The 24,141-nt window shown below is 40.0% G+C and overlaps 1 protein-coding gene across 2 annotated transcripts in view; it reads right to left on the bottom strand.

The window, feature by feature from the left end:
* The window catches only part of SH3BGRL2 (SH3 domain binding glutamate rich protein like 2), a 68,428-nt gene that overhangs the window by 10,477 nt on the left and 33,810 nt on the right, over positions 1-24,141 (bottom strand). For both annotated transcript variants that reach the window (XM_008516288.2, XM_070559017.1), the window contains exon 2: positions 23,012-23,197. In XM_008516288.2, coding sequence (XP_008514510.1) covers positions 23,012-23,197 — 186 coding nt within the window. The remainder of the gene's footprint in view (positions 1-23,011; positions 23,198-24,141) is intronic.

Raw genomic sequence — 24,141 nt, 5'->3', positions numbered from 1 at the left:
TACTTGGTAATTAACTTTAAAAGCAGAATAACTTAAAGGAAATCATTTTGAAAAGTCAGTGTTAGAACAGTACCTGACACACACCAGGTTGCAATGCTTGTCAAGTGATGAATGAGTCGTGGTTGCTAATTACTGACTGCCATGTCATGTTTTAGGTAATCTCATAGGAACACAATTTGAGTAAATCCCATTTCTACTGTATTACTCACGGGTTTTAAAGAATTATGTAACAAATTTACTTCCTGACATTTGAAAGGTTTTGAGTGGCCTGGTGAATCTCAAAGTGTAAGAGTTTACATTTTTTTTTTTACCATGTTTAGGCAATGCGTAGGTGATTGATAATTTAAAGTCTAGCATTTCTTAATAGTTAATACCTCCTTTCAGGGATAATAAATTAAATAGTATGATGTGAAATAATTTAAGAGTAAAACAGTATTAGAAATTTTTTTTTCCTGAGGAAGACTAGCCCTGAGCTAACATCTGCTGCCAATCCTCCTCTTTTTTTGTTGTTGAGGAAGACTGGCCCTGAGCTAACATCCGTGCCCATCTTCCTCTACTTTATATGTGGGATGCCTACCACAGCATGGCTTGCCAAGCCGTGCCATGTGTGCACCAAGCATCCGAACTGGCAAACTCTGGGCCGCCAAAGCAGAATATGTGCACTTAACTGCTGTGCCACTGGGCTGGCCCCAGTATTAGAAATTTTAAAATCATGTGCTATTAAGATATAAATTCTGATATTATGGCCCTAGGCATTCTCCAATAAAAGAGAAAGATTTGCTTTCTTATCAAATTCATTTCACTTATCAGGCTTATATTTTAAAAAATTATTAGGGATTGTACTTGAAAAGTTCAAAGCACTGTATTTTAAGAACCCACTATAAAGTTTCTAAATGGGCTTGCTGAATTCCTTAGAGTCAAAGACACGCTCTCTGAAGTGTCTAATTGCTTGTCTGCAAACTGCACATTTCAGGACAACCAACTTTCTGTGTCTATAGAATATAATGATTAGTTAATATCACACAAACACACAAAGCATATTCAAGATAAAACTGCCCAGACTCAGAAGCTGGTAGGTTTTTATTACATTTAAGACAAAGGATGAAAAATTCACTTTGTTTCTAGTGCCAACTGCTTATGCAAAGAAAAATTTCTGGACTCTATAGATCTCAGCACAACTGAGCACTGTTACTGATAGAACATTTACCCAAATGCTGAAATTTTAAAAATAAAGCAAGCTAAACAGCTGTTGAAAAGAAAAAGCTAGCTTCCATCACCCATACTTCTGCTTGCGTTCAAGTGAAAACCAATGTCAGAGACATGTAAAGGCTCAGACAGAACCAAGAACAGGGAGAGCTCACGGCAGCCTCCTCCACCCACCGAGCTTCCTAAGGACATTACCACATGCCACGGCTCCACTATTGCAGCCTAGACAAGCATCTGAGACAGAGACCTCAAAGTTCTTTGCCTTTTTGCTGTTCCCTAAGAGAACAGTGGGGAAAACCCACAGCAGCCACTCGGAGGAGCTGCACCGCCTCCCACACTAAGGCAAGGACAATTAAGTGACAGCCCCGTATTATTTCCACACGCCAAGGGCATATCCAAATAGGAGGCTGCACGGAACAAAAACAACACGCAGGCCACAAGAAATGGTGGCAGCAACCAGTTCTAAAGGAGCCAAAGGAAACTGTGTTTACCCAAAAGAAAATTTTTTTAAAATTATTTTTAAGACTCTATGAGTTACTGCTGCTGCAGCTGCTGCTGCTTAAAATGAGCAGAGGCTCCTTTTCTTACAATTTCTTCCAAGCCTGAGGGTAGCCTCTAGCAGAATTTCTTGATTAAATGGTTAAGGACTGTTAATGCTATATTCTATTTTATGAAATCTTGATACAGAAGGAAAAAATAGTTGACAGTTCCAATTCTGGCAGGAAATGTAAGATGGAGTTGTCTGAAACAGCTTCATTCAGCAATTTTTATGCCGAAAACCAAAAATATGAGTAAGCCCAAAGATGAGGATTTTAAATTCCTAATTCATTTTTCTGCTTTATCTCCCCAACGCCCCACCCCCCGCCCCGTACATAGTTGTATATCTTAGCTGCAGGTCCTTCCAGTTGTGGGATGTGGGACGCCCCTCAACGTGGCCTGATGAGCGGTGCCATGTCCGCGCCCAGGATCCGAACCCTGGGCCGCCGCAGTGGAACTCGGCCACGGAGCTGGCCTCAGTAATAAAATTTTAAGAAATACCCAGAGGAGTAAGTGAAAAGGCTAATTAATTAAGAGAATCTGTTGGATATTGCCGTTTGTGTCATTATCCTTTAAGCCACAAGGATTTAGCAAAACAGAATTATATAGCCTCCTCTATGACTGTTCGCACAGCTAAACAATTCTGTAGAGAATGGTATTTATATATTTGTAACAATATAAATATAATATATATTTACATATATAATAATTATAGTTACAGAACAGAATGTGACAAACTTTAGCAATGCTGTGTACGTGTGTGCATACATGTGTGCATCTGTGTGTGTAAATAAAAATGTGAGAGGAATGAGAGAAGCTATAAGAATGCAAACTTATCATCTTTCAAAGAAAAACAAAAACTGTCTAAACTATAAAAGCAAGGAATACAGATATTAGTACACGAAACACAGAGTGGTGATAACTTAAGGAAACTACAGAGCAGAACCTCCTAGAAGAGGGCACATTTTGGGAAGCTGGGGGAGGTGGCAGACAGAGATGGGTGGAGGGAAACTGGCTGTTCACTGTGACCCTCTTGTCAACAGGCTTTATTGTCATAACATTGATGTTAACGTGGCCTTGGTGTCTTAACAGTTTTCTTTTCATTAACTAACTTCAGAAAGAGAGAACATTTTAACAAAAAGAAAACCACCAGCTTGGATATTAGTTAAGATACACTGCCAACCATGCAAGTGCGGTGGCCTGGAACTGTCTGGATGAAGGTTGTCAATATCCACAGCACAAGTCATTGTTTTTATAAGAGACACGTCTCGGGGATTCATCACTGTAGAATATTGAGGCAAACGTCGCAGTAAGGTGAAAATGGGAGACTGAACATTTATAGACAGAAGAGTAAAAACCAGGGTTACATAGAAGAGATAAAACTGCAAAGAATATCTAATTAAATTGGTATGCTTCTGGGCATACAGCTGATCCGCAATCAGCGATAAAGAGGAATTTATATCACCCCTCCCCCACCTGACTTTCCTCTCCTAGTATCTGGGAGGACGCCATGTGAGATCATTTCCAGTGAAACATCTGAAGAAGACTCTCCTTGATTAGATAAGTATCTTTTAGACAAAGGACTTGGAATACAGATTTTCAAATTCAGATCAAAAGTTTCCTACAAAAATTCTACCTGTGGGATGAGTGAGCTTCTAAAAGAGGTGACTTCCCAAATAGATTTCATTGTAAAATTTAGAAGGTTCTACAAACTTGCTTTTGAGAGATTTGGCTTTGGCTTTTATTAATAAAAAGGGAATGCAAATGCTCAGAACCTTGACAAGGCGAGACCCATTGGAACGAGTCAGCTACCCGCTCAGCTGCAAACATCTGTGTAGCTATTCGCCTGTTCATCTAACCAATTCTGCTATGTTCTCTGTTCCCAGCACTCTGAAAAGTACCAGATACTAAGACAAATATGCCACAGAGCCTGCTGAGGGTGAGCACAAGGAACTCAGAGACTGCTTGAAGGCAAAGACACGGAAAAAAATTCTATGAGAGAAAAGTCATAATAGCAGTAACGCAGCACAGGTTTGCTGGGCATGGGGGAGGGGGAGTAATAACCAGAGTCCTAGTTAATTAGAGCAGCTCAATAACAAAGCCCGTTTGAAGTGCATGTTGCAAGAGAGATCTTCCTCAGAGGACAGAATTAAGTAGGAGGTAAAAATGACAGGATTTGGTCATCAACTGAGTACTGAGGCGAGGAAGATGGGTGTGGGGAGACTCAGCACTTCGCCCTGAGTACGGTGTAGATGATGCAGCCATTAACCCCACATAATAACATCCATCTCCTCCTGTGGATAACTTGAGAAGTTTGGACTTTAGCTTTCCTTTTTTTTTTTTCCTTATTGCCTCTAAACAGAGTTCTATTAACACGTAATTACTGCAGACAGGCTTCAACGTAGGTCAAAATTTCCATCCATCAATATGTTCTACTCCATTCCGCCAGAGGATACGCTTAATTCTCACAGAGGAGACTGCGGAAGCAGCTGATGCTGTGTTTCTCCGATGTGAGCACTAAGGAGCCAAGGAGGCAAAGGGAAAGGTGAATGGACCGCCCACAGCAGGAGTAAACTATGAAGGGGTGTGTGAGCCAGGCAGGGTGTTGCCTTTTTTTTTTAATATTCTTTTCTTTCTTTATTTTTATCTTATTGAGGTCACACTGGTTTATAATGTTGTGCAAATTTCAGGGTACATTATTCTATTTCAGTTTCTGGACAGACTGCATCATGTTCACCATCAATAGTCTAGTTTTCATCCATCACCGTACGTATGTGCCCCTTTCCCCCTTAACCCTCCACCCACCCCTTTCCCTCTCACAACCACTAATATGCTCTCCTTACCCATGTGTTTATCTTCCATATATGAGTGAGATCATACAGTATTTGTCTTTCTCTGTCTGACTTATTTCACTTAGGATAATACCCTCAAGTCCATCCATGTTGTTGCAAATGACAAAATTTCATTTTCTTATGGCTGAGTAGTATTCCATTGTATACATATGACACATCTCCTTTATCCATTCATCCATCAATGGGCACTTGGGTTGCTTCCACATCTTGGCTATTGGGAATAATGCTGTGATTAACATAGGGGTACATAAAATCTTTGAATTATTCATTTCATGTTCTTTGGATAAATACCCAGTAGTAGAATAGCTGGGTCATATGGTATTTCTATTTTTTGAGAAAGCTCCATACTGTTTTCCTTAGTGGCTGCACCAGTTTGCATTCCCACCAGCAGTCTACAAGGGTTCCCTTCTCTCCACATCCTCTCCAACACTTGTTATTTCTTGTCCTGTTAATTACAGCCATACTTATGGGTGCGAGTGATATCTCACTGTAGTTTTGATTTGCATTTCCCTGATGATTAGTGATGCTGAACATCTCTTCACGTGCCCATTGGCCATCTGTATATCTTGTTTGGAAAAATGTCTGTTTATATCCTCTGCCATTTTTGATTGGGTTGTTCATTTTGTCGTTGTTGAGTTGTATGAATTCTTTACTTATTCTGGAAATTAACCCCTTGTCGGATATATGATTTGCAACTATATTCTCCCATTTGGTCTTTTCAAGCGAACAGTTTCCTTTGCCTTGCAGAAGCTTTTTAGTCTGATGTAGTCCAATTTGCTTATTTTTTCTTTTGTTTCCCTTGCCTGAGTAGACATGGTATTAAAAAAATACTGCTAAGACCAACAGCGAAGAGCATACTGCCTGTATTTTCTTTAGGAGTTTTATGGTTTCAGGTCTTACTATCAAGTCTTTAATCCATTTTGAGTTAATTTTTGCATATGGTGTAAGATAATGGTCTACTTTCTTTTGTACCTGGCTGTCCAGTTTTCCCAACACCATTTAGTGAGGAAACTTTCCTTTCTCCATTATATGTTCTTGGCTTCTTTGTTGAAGATTAGCTGTACACAGATAAGAAGTTTTATTTCTGGGCTCTCAATTCTGTTCCATTGATCTGTGTGTCTGTTTTTCTGCCAGTACCATGCTGTTTTGATTACTATAGCTTTGCAGTATATTTTGAATTCAGGGAGTGTGATACCTCCAACTGTGTTCTTTTTTCTCAAGATGGCTTTGGCTATTCAGGGTCTTTTTTTTTTTCTGAGGAAGACGAGCCATAAGCTAACATCTGCCACCAATCCTCCTCTTTTTGTTGAGGAAGATTGGCCCTGAGCTAATATCTATGCCCATCTTCCTCTATTTTATATGTGGGACGCCTGACACAGCATGACTTGATAAGTAGTTCGTATGTCCGCACCTGGGATCCAAACCCATGAACCCTGGGCTGCCAAAGCGGAGCACACGAACTTAACTGCTGTGCCACCGGGCAGGCCCCTGGCTATTCAAGGTCTTTTGTTGTTCCATATAAATTTTAGGATTCTTTCTTCTATTTCTGTGAAGATGTCATTGGTATTCTGATTGGGATTGCACTGAATCTGTAGATTGCTTTAGTAGTATGGACATTTTAACTATGTTTATTCTTCCAATCCATGAGCATAGAATATCTTACCATTTCTTTATGTCTTCTTCAATTTCTTTCAATAATGTCAGATTTCAGTGTATAGGTCTTTTGCCTACTTGGTTAAATTTATTCCTAGGTATTTTATTCTTTTTGTTGCAACTGTCAATGGGATTCTATTTTTTATTTCTCTTTCTGCTAGTCTGTCATCAGTGTATAGATATGCAACTGATTTTTGTATGTTGATTTTGTACCCTGCAACTTTACTATATTTGTTGATTATTTCTAATAGTTTTTCAGTGAATTCTTTAGGGTTTTCTATATATAGAATCATGTCATCCACAAATAGCAACAGTTTTACTTCCTCCTTTCCTATTTGGATCTCTTTTATTTCTTTTTCTTGCGTAATTGCTCTGGCTAAAACATCCAGTATTATGTCGAATAAGAATGGTGAGAGTGAGTATCCTTGTTTTGTTCTTGTTCTCAGAGGAATAGCTTTCAGTTTTTCATCATTGAGTGTGATCTTGGTTGTGGGTTTGTCATGGCCTTTCTTATGTTGAGGTACTTTCCTTCTCTACCCTTTTTTTTTTTTTGAGGAAGATTAGCCCTGAGCTAACATCTGCCACCAATCCTCCTCTTTTTGCTGAGGAAGGCTGGCCCTGAGCTAACATCCGTGCCCATCTTCCTCTACTTTATATGTGGGATGCCTACCACAGCATGGCTTGCCAAGCGGTACCATGTCCGCACCTGGGATCCGAACCTGCGAACCCCGGGCCACCAAAGCAGAACGTGCACACTTAACTGCTGTGCCACGGGGCTGGCCCCCTTCTACCCATTTTATTGAGAGATCTTATCATAAATGGATGCTGGATCTTGTCAAATGCTTTCTCTGCACTTGAGTCTCTCAAGAGTTTCTGCTTATTGAGATGACCATGTGATTTTTATTCTTCATTTTGTTAATGTGGTGTATCACATTGACTGATTTGCAGATGCTGAACCATCCCTGCATCCCTGGAATAAATCCCGCTTGATCCTGGTGTATGATCCTTTTAACGTATTGTTGTAATTCATTTGCTAATATTTTGTTGAGGACGTCTGCATCTATGTTCATCAACAATATTGGCCTGTGATTTTCCTTTTTTGTGCTGTCCTTGTCTGGTTTGGCTATCACAGCAATCTTGGCCTCATACAATGAGTTAGGAAGTGTCCCATCCACTTCAATTTTTCAGAAAAGTCTGCGAAGAACAGGCAATAAATCTTCTTTGAATGTTGAGTAGACTTCACCAGAGAAGCCATCTGGTCATGGATTTTTCTTTCTTGGGACTTTCTGATTAGTGTTTCAATTTCTTTACTCGTGATTGGTCTTTAAAGGGTAAGACAATAGAACAAAAACAAGCAAACAAAAATCAAACAAAAAAGAACACACAGCAGAGAACTAAGTGGCCTGCAAAGCTTAAAGTATTTACCAGGTGGCCCGACTCCTGACTGGAGGATATATTTTGATGCAGCCCCTGCAAATGTGAAATTTCTCTGAAGCCTTGTTTAATCTTAAAAATTTATGGAAATTGGGCATCCTGCCCCATAATCTATCAGGGTCTGTTTTTCTATTAAAACATATTATGTTTTGCAACGTACTTATCTTCAAGTCAAATGGCCGCTTTGGGCAGATGGGCAGTCTTTATTCTACAACTTTGGGCACTCCCAAGCCCTGCGAAAGCTAACTCTGGCTTTACCAGCAGCACAATAGATACTCATTTTGTTTTAACTTTTACTAGTTTTCATTTCACCAAATGAGTTTTTCTTGACCTTGAACCCAGATTCTGGGGCCACCAACAATAACCCTTCATATCTTGATAACAATTTACCCCAAAATATTTCTGTTGTTTGATAGATGACTCTAAGGAATGGAAGAAGAGCGGAATAGACTAAAATGAGAATGCAATTTCTATAATAACATTCAAATTAATGCATTCTTCACAACAGCTTGCTAGTTACAAACTATGGTTTCAGGTGGATGGAAACAAACTAAATAGCCCACAGTGGGGGAATGATTCAGTTAATTATAATAATCTACCCAAGGGAATAATAGATAACCTCTAAAAAATAAGTCTATATGACATGGAAACTGTTGTTAGAGAAGAAAGCAGAGCACAAAACGGTATATATAGTATGATCAAAAAATGTGATGTTAGGGGCCAGCCCAGTGGCATAGCAGTTAAGTTCACGACTCTGCTTTGGCAGCCCAGGGTTCAGATCCTGGGCATGGACCTACACACCGCTTATCAAGCCATGCTGTGGCAGGCGTCCCACATATAAAATAGAGGAAGATGAGCACAGATGTTAGCTCAGGGCCAATCTTCCTCAGCAAAAAGAGGAGGATTGGCAGTGGATGATAGCTCAGGGCTGGTCTTCCTCAAAAAAAAAAAAAAAGTAATTTTAAAAATTTAAATCTACCTGTAAGAAAATAGAACATGTATAGACCAAATGTTTGCAGTCTTATTTAAAGGTAAAATTGATCACTCCCCCTTTCTTTCCCATTCTCATTTTTCAAATTCTCTCTACTTTCATATTCATTTTAGTGCTGAGGAAAAAATAAACAATAATAATGTTGGATAACCAATTCAGTATGAAAACTTTTAAATATCTTTTTCCAACAACTTCTTTTGAGACCTTTGGCTGACGATCATTTCTTATATTTATGTGTGGAGACATATATATAAATATGATCCTTTTTTAAAAAAATAAGATCTTATGTATGAATCAGGGATTTGTAAAACTGATAATTAAGGGATTTGGCTCTTCGTGCTTCAAAAAAGATTCCCAAACACACTTAAAATATATTATCCCATGACAATCCTCTCAAAAGTCTTACATAAACACTGTATTTGGGCACCATGTAACTACACATATTTAGGAGTTCTTGTGGGGTGTTTCTGAGACTCCACCAATGGTCAGAAGATGATACCACATGTCCTTATCTCCTTTCATGGGAAAGAAAGAAAAGGAGAGGAGATGCCACAAAGAACCACTGCTGGTCGTTTAGCCTGTCTGCACCTCGTGAAGATTAGTCTAACCCATCTCTAGTCTACTTTCAGGCTCCAATTAACCAAGGTAAAATGGGGAACAGCAGTCATAGTTGGCCCCCAAATCATTACTTAAACAAAACGAGTCAATAGCTTTAACGTAACCTTATTTGGTTGCAATAAACCCAATGTTTAGGTTCAAATTTAACATTCTACAACCATCATCTGAAAGTGTGAAAAAAAAAATTTAATAGTTTTAAAACACAGATAATCTTCCATAAGTTGCCTCATATAAAATGATCAAAAGGTTATTTTTCATAAAAGCAGTCTGCCATCAGAGTCACGTCAGCATCATGGCGAAGTGAACTAGCCCAGGATTCTCTCCCCTGCAACATACAACAAAAAGGGGCATCCACACTCCAACAGAGGACATCCTAACACAAGGCAAAAACATCAGAGAGACATGAAGCCATATGAAGGAGGGCGGAGAGGCTGGAGACCCCCTCAGAAGAGCTGGAACAGGGTAAGAGAGAACTTCGCTCCCTCCCCTAAAGACTGCAATCAGTCACCATGGGTGTCTCCGTGAGGGAATGGGGGAGGGGACACTCATTCACAGGAACATCAAGGACTCCCTAGGTCCCTTGCAGCCTAGAGGGAAGCCCTTTAATGGGGTGAAATCTTTAGCAGGGGGTGACCTCATCAAGTCAACATGCCAGGAGACCAGATAGGGAGAGCAGGCAGGAGACAGTGCCCCTCCCCCACTTGCTGCATGCCCGCTCCACTGCCTGGGATCTGGGCTGAAAGCAGAGGGCTCAGAATATGTGGCTCTCGACCCCCACCCAGTGGCGAGAGGCAGTAACTTCAATCAAATAATATCAAAATGCATAAGACCCAACCCAGCTCTAGCAATACCAGACACTACATCAAATCTCGAGACCAGAGAGAAAACAAGTACCCAGAACTCATTACTGAGGACACAGAAATATGTAATCTAGATGACCATGAATTCAAAATAGCTATCATCAAAATCTCAATGAGGTAAAAGAGAACGTAGAGAAACAATTCAACGAGTTGAGGAGCTACTCCACTGAAGACATTGAAACTATAAAGAAGAATCAATCAGAGATATTAGAGATGGAAAACAAAATGGAAGAGATAAAACAAAATACGGAGTCCCTGAACTGTTCAAGGGAACATCATAGAGGAGAGTATCAGCATAATCAAAGACAGACATGTTGAAATGCTCCAGACAGAGAAGGAGAGAGAACTAAAACTAAAAAGAAATGAAAAAAGTCTCTGAGAAATATCTGACTCAATGAGGAAATGCAATATAAAAATTATAGGTATTCAAGAAGGAGAAGAGAAGGAGAATGGAGCAGAAAGTATGTTCAAAGAAATAATATGAGAGAACTTTCCAAACCTAGGGAAAGAGATGGAAATTAGTGAGGAAGAGGCTTCCAGACCTCCTAGATTTGTCAATGCAAAAAGACCTACTGCAAGGCATATAGTAGTAAAACTGGCAAAAATGAATGACAAAGAAAGAATACCCAGGACAGCAAGGCAGAAGAAAATAACCTACCAAGGATCCCCTATCAGGCTTTCAGTGGATTTCTCTGCAGAAACCTTACAAGCTAGGAGAGAATGGAACGACATATTCAAATCTTTTAAAGACAAAAATCTTCAGCCAAGAATACTCTATCCAGCAAAAATATCCTTCAGATATGAGGGAGAAATAAAAACTTTCCCAAACAAAAACTAAAGGACTTTGTAGCCACAAGATGCCCCCTACAAGAAATCCTCAAGAAGGCCCTCATACCTGGGGGGCAAAAAAAGGGAGAAAGGGGTCACAAAATACAGAGTAAGGAGATAAATAGGTAGACAGAATCACAAGAAGGCCCTCATATCTGGGGGGAAAAAAAGGAGAAAGGGGTCACAAAATACAGAGTAAGGAGATAAATAAGTAGACAGAATCATAATAGGATAGCAAATACTCAAGTATAGCATTAAAGATAAAGGGAAGGAAAAAACCAAAACCAAATATAATCCTGTCAGTTTAACCACAAACTCACAAAACAAGATGGAATAAGATATGAGAACAACAACTTAGGAGGGGAGGAGGAGAGGGACTGAATCGATTTAGACTAAGGAAATAAGAGGCCATCAGAAAATGGACTATCCTATAGATGAGATTCTGAATACAAACCTCATGGTAACCACTAAACAAAAAAGCAGAACAGAGACACAAATAATACATAAGAACAAAACAAAGAAACACATCATAAACAACTACATAATTCAATGGGCAGACCAAAACACACAGGACGAGAAACAAAGGAAATGCAGGAAAACTAGGAAACAAGTGATAAAATGACAGCATTAAGCCCTCATTCATCAATAATCACCCTAGGGGCCGGCCTGGTGGGGCAGCGGTTAAGTTCTCACGTTCCGCTTCTCGGCAGCCTGGGGTTTGCCAGTTCGGATCCCAGGTGCGGACATGGAACTGTTTGGCAAAAAGCCATGCTATGGTAGGCGTCCCATGTATAGAGCAGAGAAAGATGGGCATGGATGTTAGCTCAGGGCCAGTCTTCCTCAGCAAAAAGAAGAGGATTGAAATAAGCCAGACAGAGAAAGACGAACTCTGTATGACTCCACTCATAGGTGAAAGTTAACATATAGACAAAGAGAACTGATTGGTGGTTACCAGGGGAAAGGGGGGGTGGGGGGAGGACACAAAGGGTGAAGTGGTGTACCCACAACATGACTAACAATAATGTACAACTGAAATTTCACAAGGTTGTAAACTATCATAATCTTAATAAAAAAAAAAGAGGAGGATTGGCAGTAGTTAGCTCTGGGCTAATCTTCCTCAAAAATGATAATAATAATAATAATAATCACCCTAAAAGTAAATGGATTGATTTTCCAATGAAAAGACAGAGTGGCGAGATGGATTAAAGAACAAGACTCAACAATATGCTGGCTCTAGGAAACACATCTCAGCTCCAATGACAAACACAGGCTCAGAGTGAAGGGATGGAAGACAATACTCCAAGCTAATGGCAAACAAAAGAAAGCAGGTATTGCAACACTTACATCAGACAAAGTAGACTTCAAGATAAGACAGGTAAAGAGAGACAAAGAGGGGCAGTATATAATGATGAAAGGGAAATTCCATCGTGAAAAAATAACACTTATAAACATCTATGCATCCAACACAGAAGCACCAAAGTTCATAAAGCAACTATTAACAAACCTAAAAGAAGACATTAATAATGACACAATAATAGTAGGGGACCTCAACACTCCACTCACATCAAAGGATAGATCATCCAGACAGAAAATCAACAAGGAAACAGTGGAATTAAATGAAAAGCTAAACCAGTTGGACTTAATAGACATATATAGAACACTCCATCCAAAAACAACACAATACACATTCTTCTCAAGTGCACGTGGAACATTCTCAAGGAGAGACCATATGTTGGGAAACAGGGCAAGCCTCAATAAATTTAAGACTGAAATAATAATAAGCATCTTTTCTAATCACAATGCTATAAAGTTACAAATTAATTACAAGAAAAAAGCTGAGAAAGGGACAAAGATGTGGAGACTAAACAACATGCTACTGAACAAGCAATGGATCATTGAAGAAATTAAAGGAGAAATCAGAAAATTATCTGGAGACAAATGAAAATGATAACATACCATACCAACTCATTTGGGATGCAGCAAAAGCTGTATTAAGAGGGATATTCATTGCAATACAGGCACATCTTAACAAACAAGAAAAATCCCAAATAAGCAATCTTAAATTACACCTAACTGAATTAGAAAAAGAAGAACAACCAAAGCCCAAAGTCAGCAGAAGGAGAGAAATAGTAAAAAAAAAAAAATCAGAGCAGAAATAAATGCAATTGAAACAAAAAAGGCAATAGAAAGGATCAATGAAACAAAAGCTGGTTTTTTGAGAAGATAAATAAAATTGACAAACTCCTAGCCAGACTTACAAAGAACAAAAGAGAGATAGCTCAGATAAACAAAATTAGAAATGAAAGAGGAGAAATAACAATGGAGACCACAGAAACACAACGGATTATAATAGAATACTATGAAAAGCTATGTGCCAACAAAATGGATAATCTAGAGGAAATGGATAAACTGTTAGACTCTTACAACCTCCCAAAGCTGAATCAAGAAGAAACGGACAATGTGAATAGACCAATCACAAGCAAAGAGACTGAAACAGTAATCAAAAGCATCACCAAAGAATAAAACCTCAGAACCAGACAGCTTCCCTGGGGAATTCTACCAAACATTCACAGAGGATTTAATACCTATCCTTCTCAATCTATTCCAAAAAATTAGGGAAGACGGAACACTTCCTAACACATTCTACGAGGCCAACATCACTCTGATACCACAGCCTGACAAGGACAACACAAAGAAGGAAAACTACAGGCCAATATTGCTGATGAACATAGATGCGAAAATCCTCAACAAAATTCTGGCAACCCAAATTCAGCAATACATCAAAAAGATCGTACATCATGATCAAGTGGGATTTATACCCGGGACACAGGGATCGTTCAACATCCGCAAATCAATCAACGTGACACACCACATCAACAAATTGAGGAATAAAAACCACATGATCATCTCAATAGATGCAGAGAAAGCATTCAATAAGATCCAACAGCCATTTATGATAAAAACTCTTAACAAAATGAGGATAGAAGGAAATTACTTCAACATAATAAAGCCCATATATGACAAACCCACAGCAAACATCATACTCAATGGGCAAAAACTGAACGCCATCCCCCTGAGAACAGGAACAAGACAAGGTGCCCACTCTCACCACTCTTATTCAACATAGTACTAGAGGTTTTGGCCAGAGCAATTAAGCTAGAGAAGGGAATAAAAGGAATCCAAATAGGGAGTGAAGAAGTGAAACACTGTTTGCAGATTACGTGATCTTATATACAGAAAACGCCAAAGAATTTATCGGAAAACTAATAGAAGTAATTAACAACTACAATAAAGTTGCATGGTCCAAAATCAACTTACAAAAATCAGCTGCTTTTCTACACTCCAATAATGAACTTACAAAAAGAGAATACAATTCCATTTACAGTTACAACTAAAAGAATAAAGTACCTAGAAATAAATTTAACCAAAGAGGTGAAGGACTTATATAACAAAAACTATAAGACATTACTAAAACAAATTGATAATGAAATAAAGAGATGCAAAGAGATTCCATACACATGGATTGGAAGAATAAACATAGTTAAAAGGTCCATACTACCCAAAGCAATCTACAGATTCAATGCAATCCTAATCAGAATCCCAAGGACATTCTTCACTGAAATAGAACAAAGAATCCCAAAATTCATATGGGGCAACCAAAGACCCCAAATGGCTAAAGTAAACTGAGAAAAAGAACAAAGCTGGAAGTATCACAATCCCTGACTTCAAAATGTACTACAAAGCCATAGTGATCAAAACAGCATGGTACTGGTACAAAACAGACACTCAGATCAATGGAGCAGAACTGAAAGCCCAGAAATAAAACCACACATCTATGGACAGCTAATCTTCAAAAAGGTGCCAAGAACATACAATGGAGAAGAGACAGTCTCTTTAATAAGTGGTGTTGGGAAAACTGGACAGTGGCACGCAAAAGAATGAAGGTAGACCATTATTTCATGTCATACACAAACATAAACTCAAAATGGATCAAAGACTTGAAGATAACTCCTGGAAGATAATATAGGTAGTACACTGTTTGACGTCAAACTAAAAAGGATCTTTTCAAATACCATGTCTTCTCAGACAAGGAAAACAAAAGAAAAAAAAAAAAAGTGGGAGTTCATCAGACTAAAGAGCTTCTGCAAAGCAAAAGGAACTAGAATCAAAACAAAGAGACAACCCACCAACTAGGAGAACATATTTGAAAATCACACATCTGACAAGGAGTTAATCTCCATAACATATAAGGAACTCACACAACTGAACAATAAAAAAGCAAACAGCCCAAACAAAAAATGGGCAGAGGATATGAATAGACTTTTTTCCAAAGAAGATATACAGATGGCCAATAAACACATGAAAAGATGTTCAACATCACTAATCATCAGGGAAATGCAAATCAAAAATACACTAAGATACCACCTTATGCCTGTTAAAATGGCTATAATCACTAAGACTAAAAATAACAAATGTTGGAGAGGGTGTGGAAAAAAGGGAACCCTCATACACTGCTGGTGCAATTGCAAACTAGTGCAGACACTAGGGAAAACAGTATGGAGATTCCTCAAAAAACTAAAAATACAATTATCATTCAACCCAGTTATCCCACTACTGGGTATCTACCCAAACAATTTGAAATCAACAATCCAAAGTAACATATGCACCCCTATGTCACTGTAGCACTATTCACAATAGCCAAGACATGGAAGCAATCCAAGTGCCCAGCGACTGATGATTGGATAAAGAAGATGTGGTATACATATACAATGGAATACTACTCAGCCATAAAAAAAGACAAATTCATCCCATTTGAAACAACATGGGAGGACCTAGAGGGAATTATGCTAAGCGAAATAAGCCAGACTGAGAAAGAAAAACACCATATGATTTCACTCACATGTGGAATATGAATGAACCCACGGACAAAGAAAACAGTTCAGTGGTTACCAGGGGAAGCATGAATGGTGGGCACAGGGGGGTGAAGGCATGCACTTACGTGGTGACAGACAAGAAATAATGTACAACTGAAATCTCACATTGATGTAAACTATTATGAACTCAATTAAAAAAACAGATGAAAAGTCAACTAAAAATAAAATAGTCTGCCATCTCTCTCTCAACTGAGCTGTTTTCTCTTCATTAATAAGGCGGGGCTTTACATGAGTAACTCCAGCCACACGTGCCACCTCAGTCCATCTCTCTCCCCACCTTCACCCAAGGCCCAACTGTCAGCCTTGGCCAAACCTGCACCGACTCGTCACTGTTTTTTTCCCTCTTGATGGTTAATCCACAAACTGGTTAATGTGACCCCAGGCAAATGAAACTTGACTGCATTCTCAATTCTGTCTACCAGTATCTTTTAAAAAATAAAAGAATTAATAAATTAATTCAGACAAGTTGCAAGACAAAAAAACAACATATAAAAATCACTTGTGTTTCTATGCACTAATAATGAACAATTGGAAAAGGAAATTAAGAAAATAATCTATTTACAATAGTACCAAAAAGAATAAAATACTTTGGAATAAACCTAACCAAGCTGGTAAAAGACTTGTACACTAAAAGCTACAAAGCATTGCTGAAAGAAATGATTGGAGACACAAATAAATAGACATCCCATGTTCATGGACTGAAAGACTTAATATTGCTAAGATGTCAATGCTACCCAACGCCATCTAAAGATTCAATACAATTCCTATCAAAATCTCAATGGCATTTTTTGCATAAACAGAAAAAAAAATCATCCTAAAATTCATACAGAATCTCAAGGGACCCCAAATAACCAAAACAAATTTGAAAAAGGACAAAGGTGGAGGGCTCACACTTCCTGGTTTCAAAACATATTACAAAGCTACAGTAATCAAAACAGTGTAGTACTGGCATAAAGACAGACACACAGACCAACAGAAAGTCCCCCCCAAAAAACAAACCCTTACATCTATGGTCAAATGACCTACAACAAAGGTGCTAAGACCGCTCAATGGGGAAAGGACAGTGTCTTCAACAAATGATGCTAGGAAAACCAGATATCCACATGCAAAAGAAGGAAGTCACACCCTTATCTTGCACCAGATACAAAAATTAACTAAAAATAAATTAAAGACCTAAACATAAGACCCAAAACTAAAAAACTCCTAGAAGAAAGCATAGGAGAAAAGCTTCTTGACACTGTATTTGGCAAGAACTGATTTCTTGGCTATGAATCCAAAAGCACAGGCAACAGAAGCAAAAATAGACAAATAGGATTCCAACAAACTTAAAAACTTCTTCACCAAAGCATACAATCAACAGAGTGACAGGCAACAACCTAAGAATGGGAGAAAATATTTGCAAATTAGGTAACTGATAAGCAGTTAATATCCAGACTATACAAAGAACTCTTACAACTCAAAAACAAAAAATGAAATAACCTGATTAAAAAATGGGCAAAGAACTTGAATAGACATTTCTCCAAACATGATAGACAAATGGACAACAAGCATGTGAGATGCTCAAAATCACTAATCACCAGAGAAATGCAAATCAAAACCACAGTGAGACATCACCTCACACCCATTAGGATAGCTACTCTCAAAACAAAACACAAAAAGTAAGTGTTGGTGGGGATGTGGAGAGGTTGGAACCCTTGCGTACTGTTGGTGGGACTGTAAGATGGTGCAAACACTGCGAAAAACAGTACAGAGGTTCCCCAAGAAATTTAAACAGAACGACCATACGATGCGGCAATCCCACCTCTATCTTTATAGCCAAAGAAGTTGAAAGCAGGATCTTGAAGCGATATTTGCAAACCCATGTTCATAGCAGCGCTATTCACAATAGCAAGAGGTGGAAACAACCCATCATCCATTGACACATGAATGGATAAACAAAACGCGCTATATTAACGCAATGGAAGCCTTAAAAAGGAAGGAAATCTCGTCACATGCTTCAATGCTACAGGCTGAATGTTTGCATCCCATCAAAACTCACAGGTTGAAGTCCTGACGCCCAAAGGCTTTCGGGAGGTGGTTAAGTTATGAGAGCAGAGCCCTCACGGATGAGATTAACACCCTCATAAAGAGGCGTGAGAGAGCTCGGCTGCCTCTTCCACCACTCGAGGACACCGCAGAAAGGTGGCAGTCTGCAGCCAGAAGAGGGCTCTCGCCAGAACCTGCCCGTGCTGGCACCCTGATCTCGGACTTCCAGCCTCCAGAACTGTGAGAATAAACTTCTGTTGTCTGTAAGCCTCCTAGTCTGTGGTATTTCATTACAGCAGCTTTAATGGACTAAGACATACTACATGAAGGAACCCTGAGGACATTATGCTAAGCGAATAAGCCACTCACAGAAGGACAAGTACTGCGTGACTCCACTTCTATGAGGTATCCAGAGTACTCAAATTCAGAAAGAAGGATGCTAGTTCTCAGGGCCTGGGGAGAGGGGACAAACAGGAGCTGTTTAATGGGTACAGAATTCAATTCCGCAAGATGAAAAAGCTCTGGAGATCCGCTTGACAACAATGTGAATACATGTCACACTACTGAATTGTACATTTAAAAGTGGTTAAGACAGTAAATTTTATAATACGTGTTTTTATCACAATAAAAACTTTTTAATAGAAAACAAGAAAAATATATAAAGAAATCCAAATCACTTTTTTGCTGAATAGGGAGGGAGGAAAGAAATCAAAAGGGAGTAAATATTTTCCTTTTGTGGAGATGTGTGCATTTTCATTTCTGGTATTCCACACATGCCAGGTCGACAGAGAAAGCATAAACTTTAAACCTTGAACACAAGGACAGGTCTAAAGGGCTTTCTAAAATCCAAAGCAGACTGTAAAACCCATCAGAAAAGCCTAGGTGTTGGGATGTTTTCCTTTCGGACCCCATTTCCAGAGAAGAATCTTGCTCATGGTAAGACGTGCCAGGGATACCACAAGGACAACCAGTCTGTGCCCATTTGGGTTCTTGACTACAGACACCTGAAATGGACACTGGCAACTTAAAAGGAAAGGAATTTATGGAGGTCTAGTGGGGAGCTCACAGAATCCACATTAAAGCTGAAGGACAAGTTCAGAAAAGAGGAGGACTTTCTGTGTCTGGGTAGACAAGAACACACCCAGGCCAGACCCCAGGCTGTCATTAGGACACCAGCCACAGCTATGCCTGGTGCCATCACCCCCGGACACTTACTGCCACCCTCCAACTGATCGTGTGTTTCTGCATCATCCCCTCAATGTTAAAATTCTACAGGCGGGGGGCGGCAGGGGCAGGGGCACGGCGACTCTGACTGGGCATGCCAGGGAGCTTCCATTCAGTGGGGGAATTCCTCCCAATAGGCAGGATCTTCAAATGCTAAGGGAGACAGAGAAGACAATTGTCCACACTGCTTACCACGTAGTTTAGCAGCTCTTTATGTCTCACACGCCTAGCGCTTCCAGTTTAAAATACAGTAATAAGTTTCCAAGCAATTCCAGGAAATAGGAGGATCTTCATGCTTCCTGGATCCTGTCAGTTGCAATGTGGCAGGTTTCCACAGCTTATATCCAACCAGATAAGGCCACTCATGAACTAGCACTGGGTAAAGACAGCAAGATGCAGAGGAGCAGGTGAAAGGAATGAGGCCATCGTTAGTTGCCCTCTAATGCTTTTGCTTTTGTCAAAGTTGAATTTACTTGACCTTGATAAGAGCAGATACTGTCTTCAACACTCCTGCCAGAACAGACTCGAGAGTGCACACACCAGCACGACTGTCACCATCCCCAGGGGACTAACCCCACTCAAGCAGAGAAGATGCCATTTATCTAGCACAGTTTAATCAATATGTAAGCCTCTAGCCAGCTCCCAGACAGTCTATCTGAAAAATTTCCATAGACTCCACAGGGCAAAGATATATACAGATTTAGAAAGTCATAAAGAGGTGGAAATAAAACCGGATTAACTTTTTTTCACAACATTACATTCTTTCATTCATCCAGTACATTCCCCTATTCAAAGGGCTCTGAAGACTTCTGCTTTCATCATGATAGAGCAAGGATGTCTCTACTTACTTTCTCTTGAAAGTTAACAAAACAATAAGGATTTTTTTATAAAACCAGAAACTCCATTTCTTTCCTTTTATAAACCTAGGAGACATCTACAGCCCTGAACCACAACATATACAGAAAGTGGGCAGAAAACAATGAGGGACGTTACATGGCAAAGGACGGTCAAACCTCAGTGTCTGCAGAGGCAGCATCAACAAGAAACAAGCTGCAGGGCCCCCAGAAAACACGAGGACCTGGAGGCTCTTGTGAAGGTGGGGTGAGTGGGCAAAGGCAGACAACAGAGACCGTTCACAAGCCTACATGAACAGCAGCTGGACTCCAGGTTACCTTGCTCTCCCTAAAGGAGCTGGAAGGTACACTGTTCATAGACATGACCTCTGGGAAGCAACAAACTGATAAACACCAGCATTGAAGGGAGTAGGAGTGAGAACAGGGACACGAAGTGAAAATGTGCATGACAGAGTAAGACCCTCCAGTTCTCGCACCCACAGGGCCAGAACTCCAGCAGCCAGGCTGATATTCCCAATGCAAGAGAATAAAGGGTCATTCTCTGGAAAAATTAAACCATCACCTGAGAAAAGACCTACAGATACTGCTAGCAGTATCAGTAACGAGAAACTAGCAGGCTACCCTGTCATCCCACAGCAAAGCCCACTGGGAAACGAGCCTTCAAGCCTGTATGGGCACACACAGCTTCTAAGTTGCTTTGTAGTGCCTCACCTCTTAAATAAACAAGACAAGGATCACCAGAGAACCGAGGAAAGCCCACCACACTTGGAAGGAAAGATCAAAATAAAGCAAAAAAAAGGAAATTAGTGGAAACAGGGACAATACTGGTAAAAGAAGACAACTTCAAAGAAATCATATTTAATGCCTCCATTGAGCTAAGATCTTGCATTCATCTCATAAAAGCACAAGATTATTAAAAGAAAAAAATCAGAAAGAAGGAGGAAAAAAAAAGATGACATAAAGAAATTGAATGAAAAGATTCAGAGCTAAGTTAAAGAAATCTCCCAGAAAGTACAACAAAAAGTTAGAGAAGCGGACAATACAAAAAAAATAAGAAGTCCAATATTCAAACTAATAGGTACTACAGAGAGAGAGCACACAGAAGAAAGCAGGGAGAAAATTTTCAAAGAAAATAATATAAACATATTTGATAATTCAATCACATAATTTTTAAATTATAAGGACCTAATGAGCACTGAGCACAGTGAATGAAAAGCAGCTTACATCATGGTAATTTACCAAAAAATGTTAGGACACACATATGAATGAGAGATCTTTAAAACTTGCACAGAAGAAACTGATGAAAACATAGAAAAGATCAAGAAAAATGGCATTAGACTTCTCAGCTGCAGTACTGGAAACTGGATGATGACGAAGCAATACCATCAAGATTCCTTCCACCCCAGAATTCTATACCCAGCCAAACTACCACTCAACGATAAGACCAGAATAAAGGCATCTTCATACCTGCAAAGCCTGAGCAATGGAAAACTGCTGGATTTTTGTTTTAAGCCTGCTAGTGCTATTTGACTCACACCTTTACTTTATTTTGAACTGCACAGTTTACAAACATTTTCAACTGTTACCTCATTTTGTCTACCGGCACAACAGTGTATCTTCTACAGCCTGTGATCATGAATGGGATACACCCTTGGTCCACATACTCCCCTAATAAAATATGAGATCATGACATAAAAAATTCCACAAAAATAACCACCTTTACTTCTATATAACAATCTACCCCAAAAATACTTTAGAAACAGTCACAAATAATCCCATGAAGTAAGATAGATAATATCATCCCTTGCTTAAAGATGAGAAAATTGAGGCTTAAAGAGGTAAGTGATTTTCCAAAGGCATCCCAGCCAACATGAAGGTGTACAGAACTCAAACCTATGTCTAACGCCACGTTCAGGATTCTCCTCACGACACTGGACGTAAGGTCTCCGCACAATCTCTTTGGCCTTATGATCCAACAACTCATTCTCCCTCATACATAGAGGAAGGGAAGCATTTCCTCTCAAGCTGCCAAAAGCACTCTGTGATCCCTTTCCTCCACTCTAATGACAGCCTAGCTATTCATTTCATCTCACACACCCCAGCGCTGTAGCCCCTTCTCCTTCTCCAGGCCATCCTTAAAGAACTGGAGTCCAGGTCCCAAAATAAACACCAACTTAGACAGAGCTGTGGCAAAAGCAAATCCTAACTTACTCGTTGGAGAGAAGTTTCTCTATTTATTTATTTATTTGTGTGTGTGAGGAAGCTTGGCCCTGAGCTAACATCTATGCCCATCTTCCTCTATTTTCTTTTTATGTAGGACGCCACCTCAGCATGGCCTGATGAGTGGTGCTAGGTCTGCGCCCAGGATCCGAACCTGTGAACCCTGGGCTGCTGAAGCGGAACACACAAACTTAACCATGCGCTACCAGGCCGGCCCCTCAATTTTTTTTTCTTAACCTAAAGAGTGAGAAGGAAAATAAATAATCAGACAAAAGTGACTTTATCTTCCCACATGCTTCATATAGCAGGAAGGCAACTAATATATTTTAGATGCTCAGAATGATCCATCTGGCTTATTATCATTAAAAAAAATGAAATTCTTGTTTATAATCAGCTATTAGCAGTTTTTTTATACCATATAGAGCAAAAGATTCTAGCATAATTACCCCTTCTACTCTGCCTCCTCAAAATGTGTTAATCAAAAAGTATGCTTTAAAATTTAGAACACCATAAACACACACACACAGCTTCCCTCCCCACTCCCTTTCCAAAGCAGAGAGACAGGAAGACTGACAGACACGCATGTGCTCACATCCACATAGTCCGTGACCTGGACTCATGTCCCCTCTTGACTTCACCCTCTGTTAGATCTGTGGACCTGAACAGGCACGGGATGAAGAGGTCACCAGCCTCATGGAAAAAACCCCACCAGCACTCTAGGTGACTGTGATTTGAGCCATGAAAAGAAACAGTGTGATGACAAATGTGCACTTACTCCACAGTAGCGGTCACCATTAAATATCTGAGGTGGCAGAGGGTTGCCCTGAGCGGGCTTCTTTTCCGGGGGGATGTTCTTGTACATCCATTGCCTCTGTTCTTCTGACATTGTGATATCCACCTCCTCAAACTCTATCTTGTTGGCTTCCAGAAATCTAACCACATCCTGTTGCTTCTTCTTTATCTAAAGAGAGAAGAAGAGAAGTAAACAGAAAGGCTCATCTGAAACAATATGTACACATTTCCAAATTGAACTGGATTTGCTTTCTCATTGTCAGAGGTCACTGACACAAAAAGCAGGCCACCCACAGGCGCCACGCACTGCCCACTCGCTGCACATCCAGCAGAGATCTAAGCAAGTCCTGACACAGCTGTTTCTTCACCTGGACTCCCCAGAACTTGGGGGCACAACGCAGACTGCCTGGAAGGAACAGACTCTGGATGAGGTGAGAGGTCCACTTAGTTCTCGGGGGGCCCCCTTCACCCTCAGAAACTGACGTCTACAGTCACAAAAGCTCCCTCTGCCAAAACCACTTAAAAACCACGTACACACGGCCCATCAGAGATGTCGACATTTCTTTGATTCCCGGGAGCAGCAGTATTTTCATTCCCCTCAGCAGCCTCTTTCAGATATTCCACAGCTGTAGCCACTGTCGTGAAAGCATCCTTTCACCAATTCACAGGAGAAAAAGTCCTCCACCTCTAGGCAGAGGGCAAACAGCCGCACCGCCTCGCCCTGACTCTGTCTCAGCCCTCCTGTTCTCTGCTCTTCCACGTTCCCTCTTCAGTCACTAGGGGTCAGCTGTGTGCTTGAAGAGCTGCAAACGCCAGCAGGCTTTCGGAACGCCACCAGCCTTCTTAATTTGAGGTAGGTAGTAACTAATTTAGATGGGACGCCAATACTCAGTATCTTAAACACAGCATGTAAAACATGAGAAAACCAGCTTGCTTTTTCTAAATAATTCTGGGAAATCTGCATAAAGAATGAATGTAAGCAGTGAAGTACATTTTATAATGGCCAAATGAAAGAATCATTTTGAGAGGTCAAGCAGCCAGAAAGACCTCTCATCACAGAAGATAAAATGCTTGCAAAACGAACTTTCACACACTGAGCGCCCCCCAGCAATT

The sequence above is a fragment of the Equus przewalskii genome, chromosome 9 (genome assembly GCF_037783145.1).
Source record: "Equus przewalskii isolate Varuska chromosome 9, EquPr2, whole genome shotgun sequence".
Classification (NCBI taxonomy): Eukaryota; Metazoa; Chordata; class Mammalia; order Perissodactyla; family Equidae; genus Equus; species Equus przewalskii.
The sequence above is the reverse complement of the archived record's forward strand: the minus strand, read 5'-3'. Positions and strand labels throughout refer to the sequence as shown.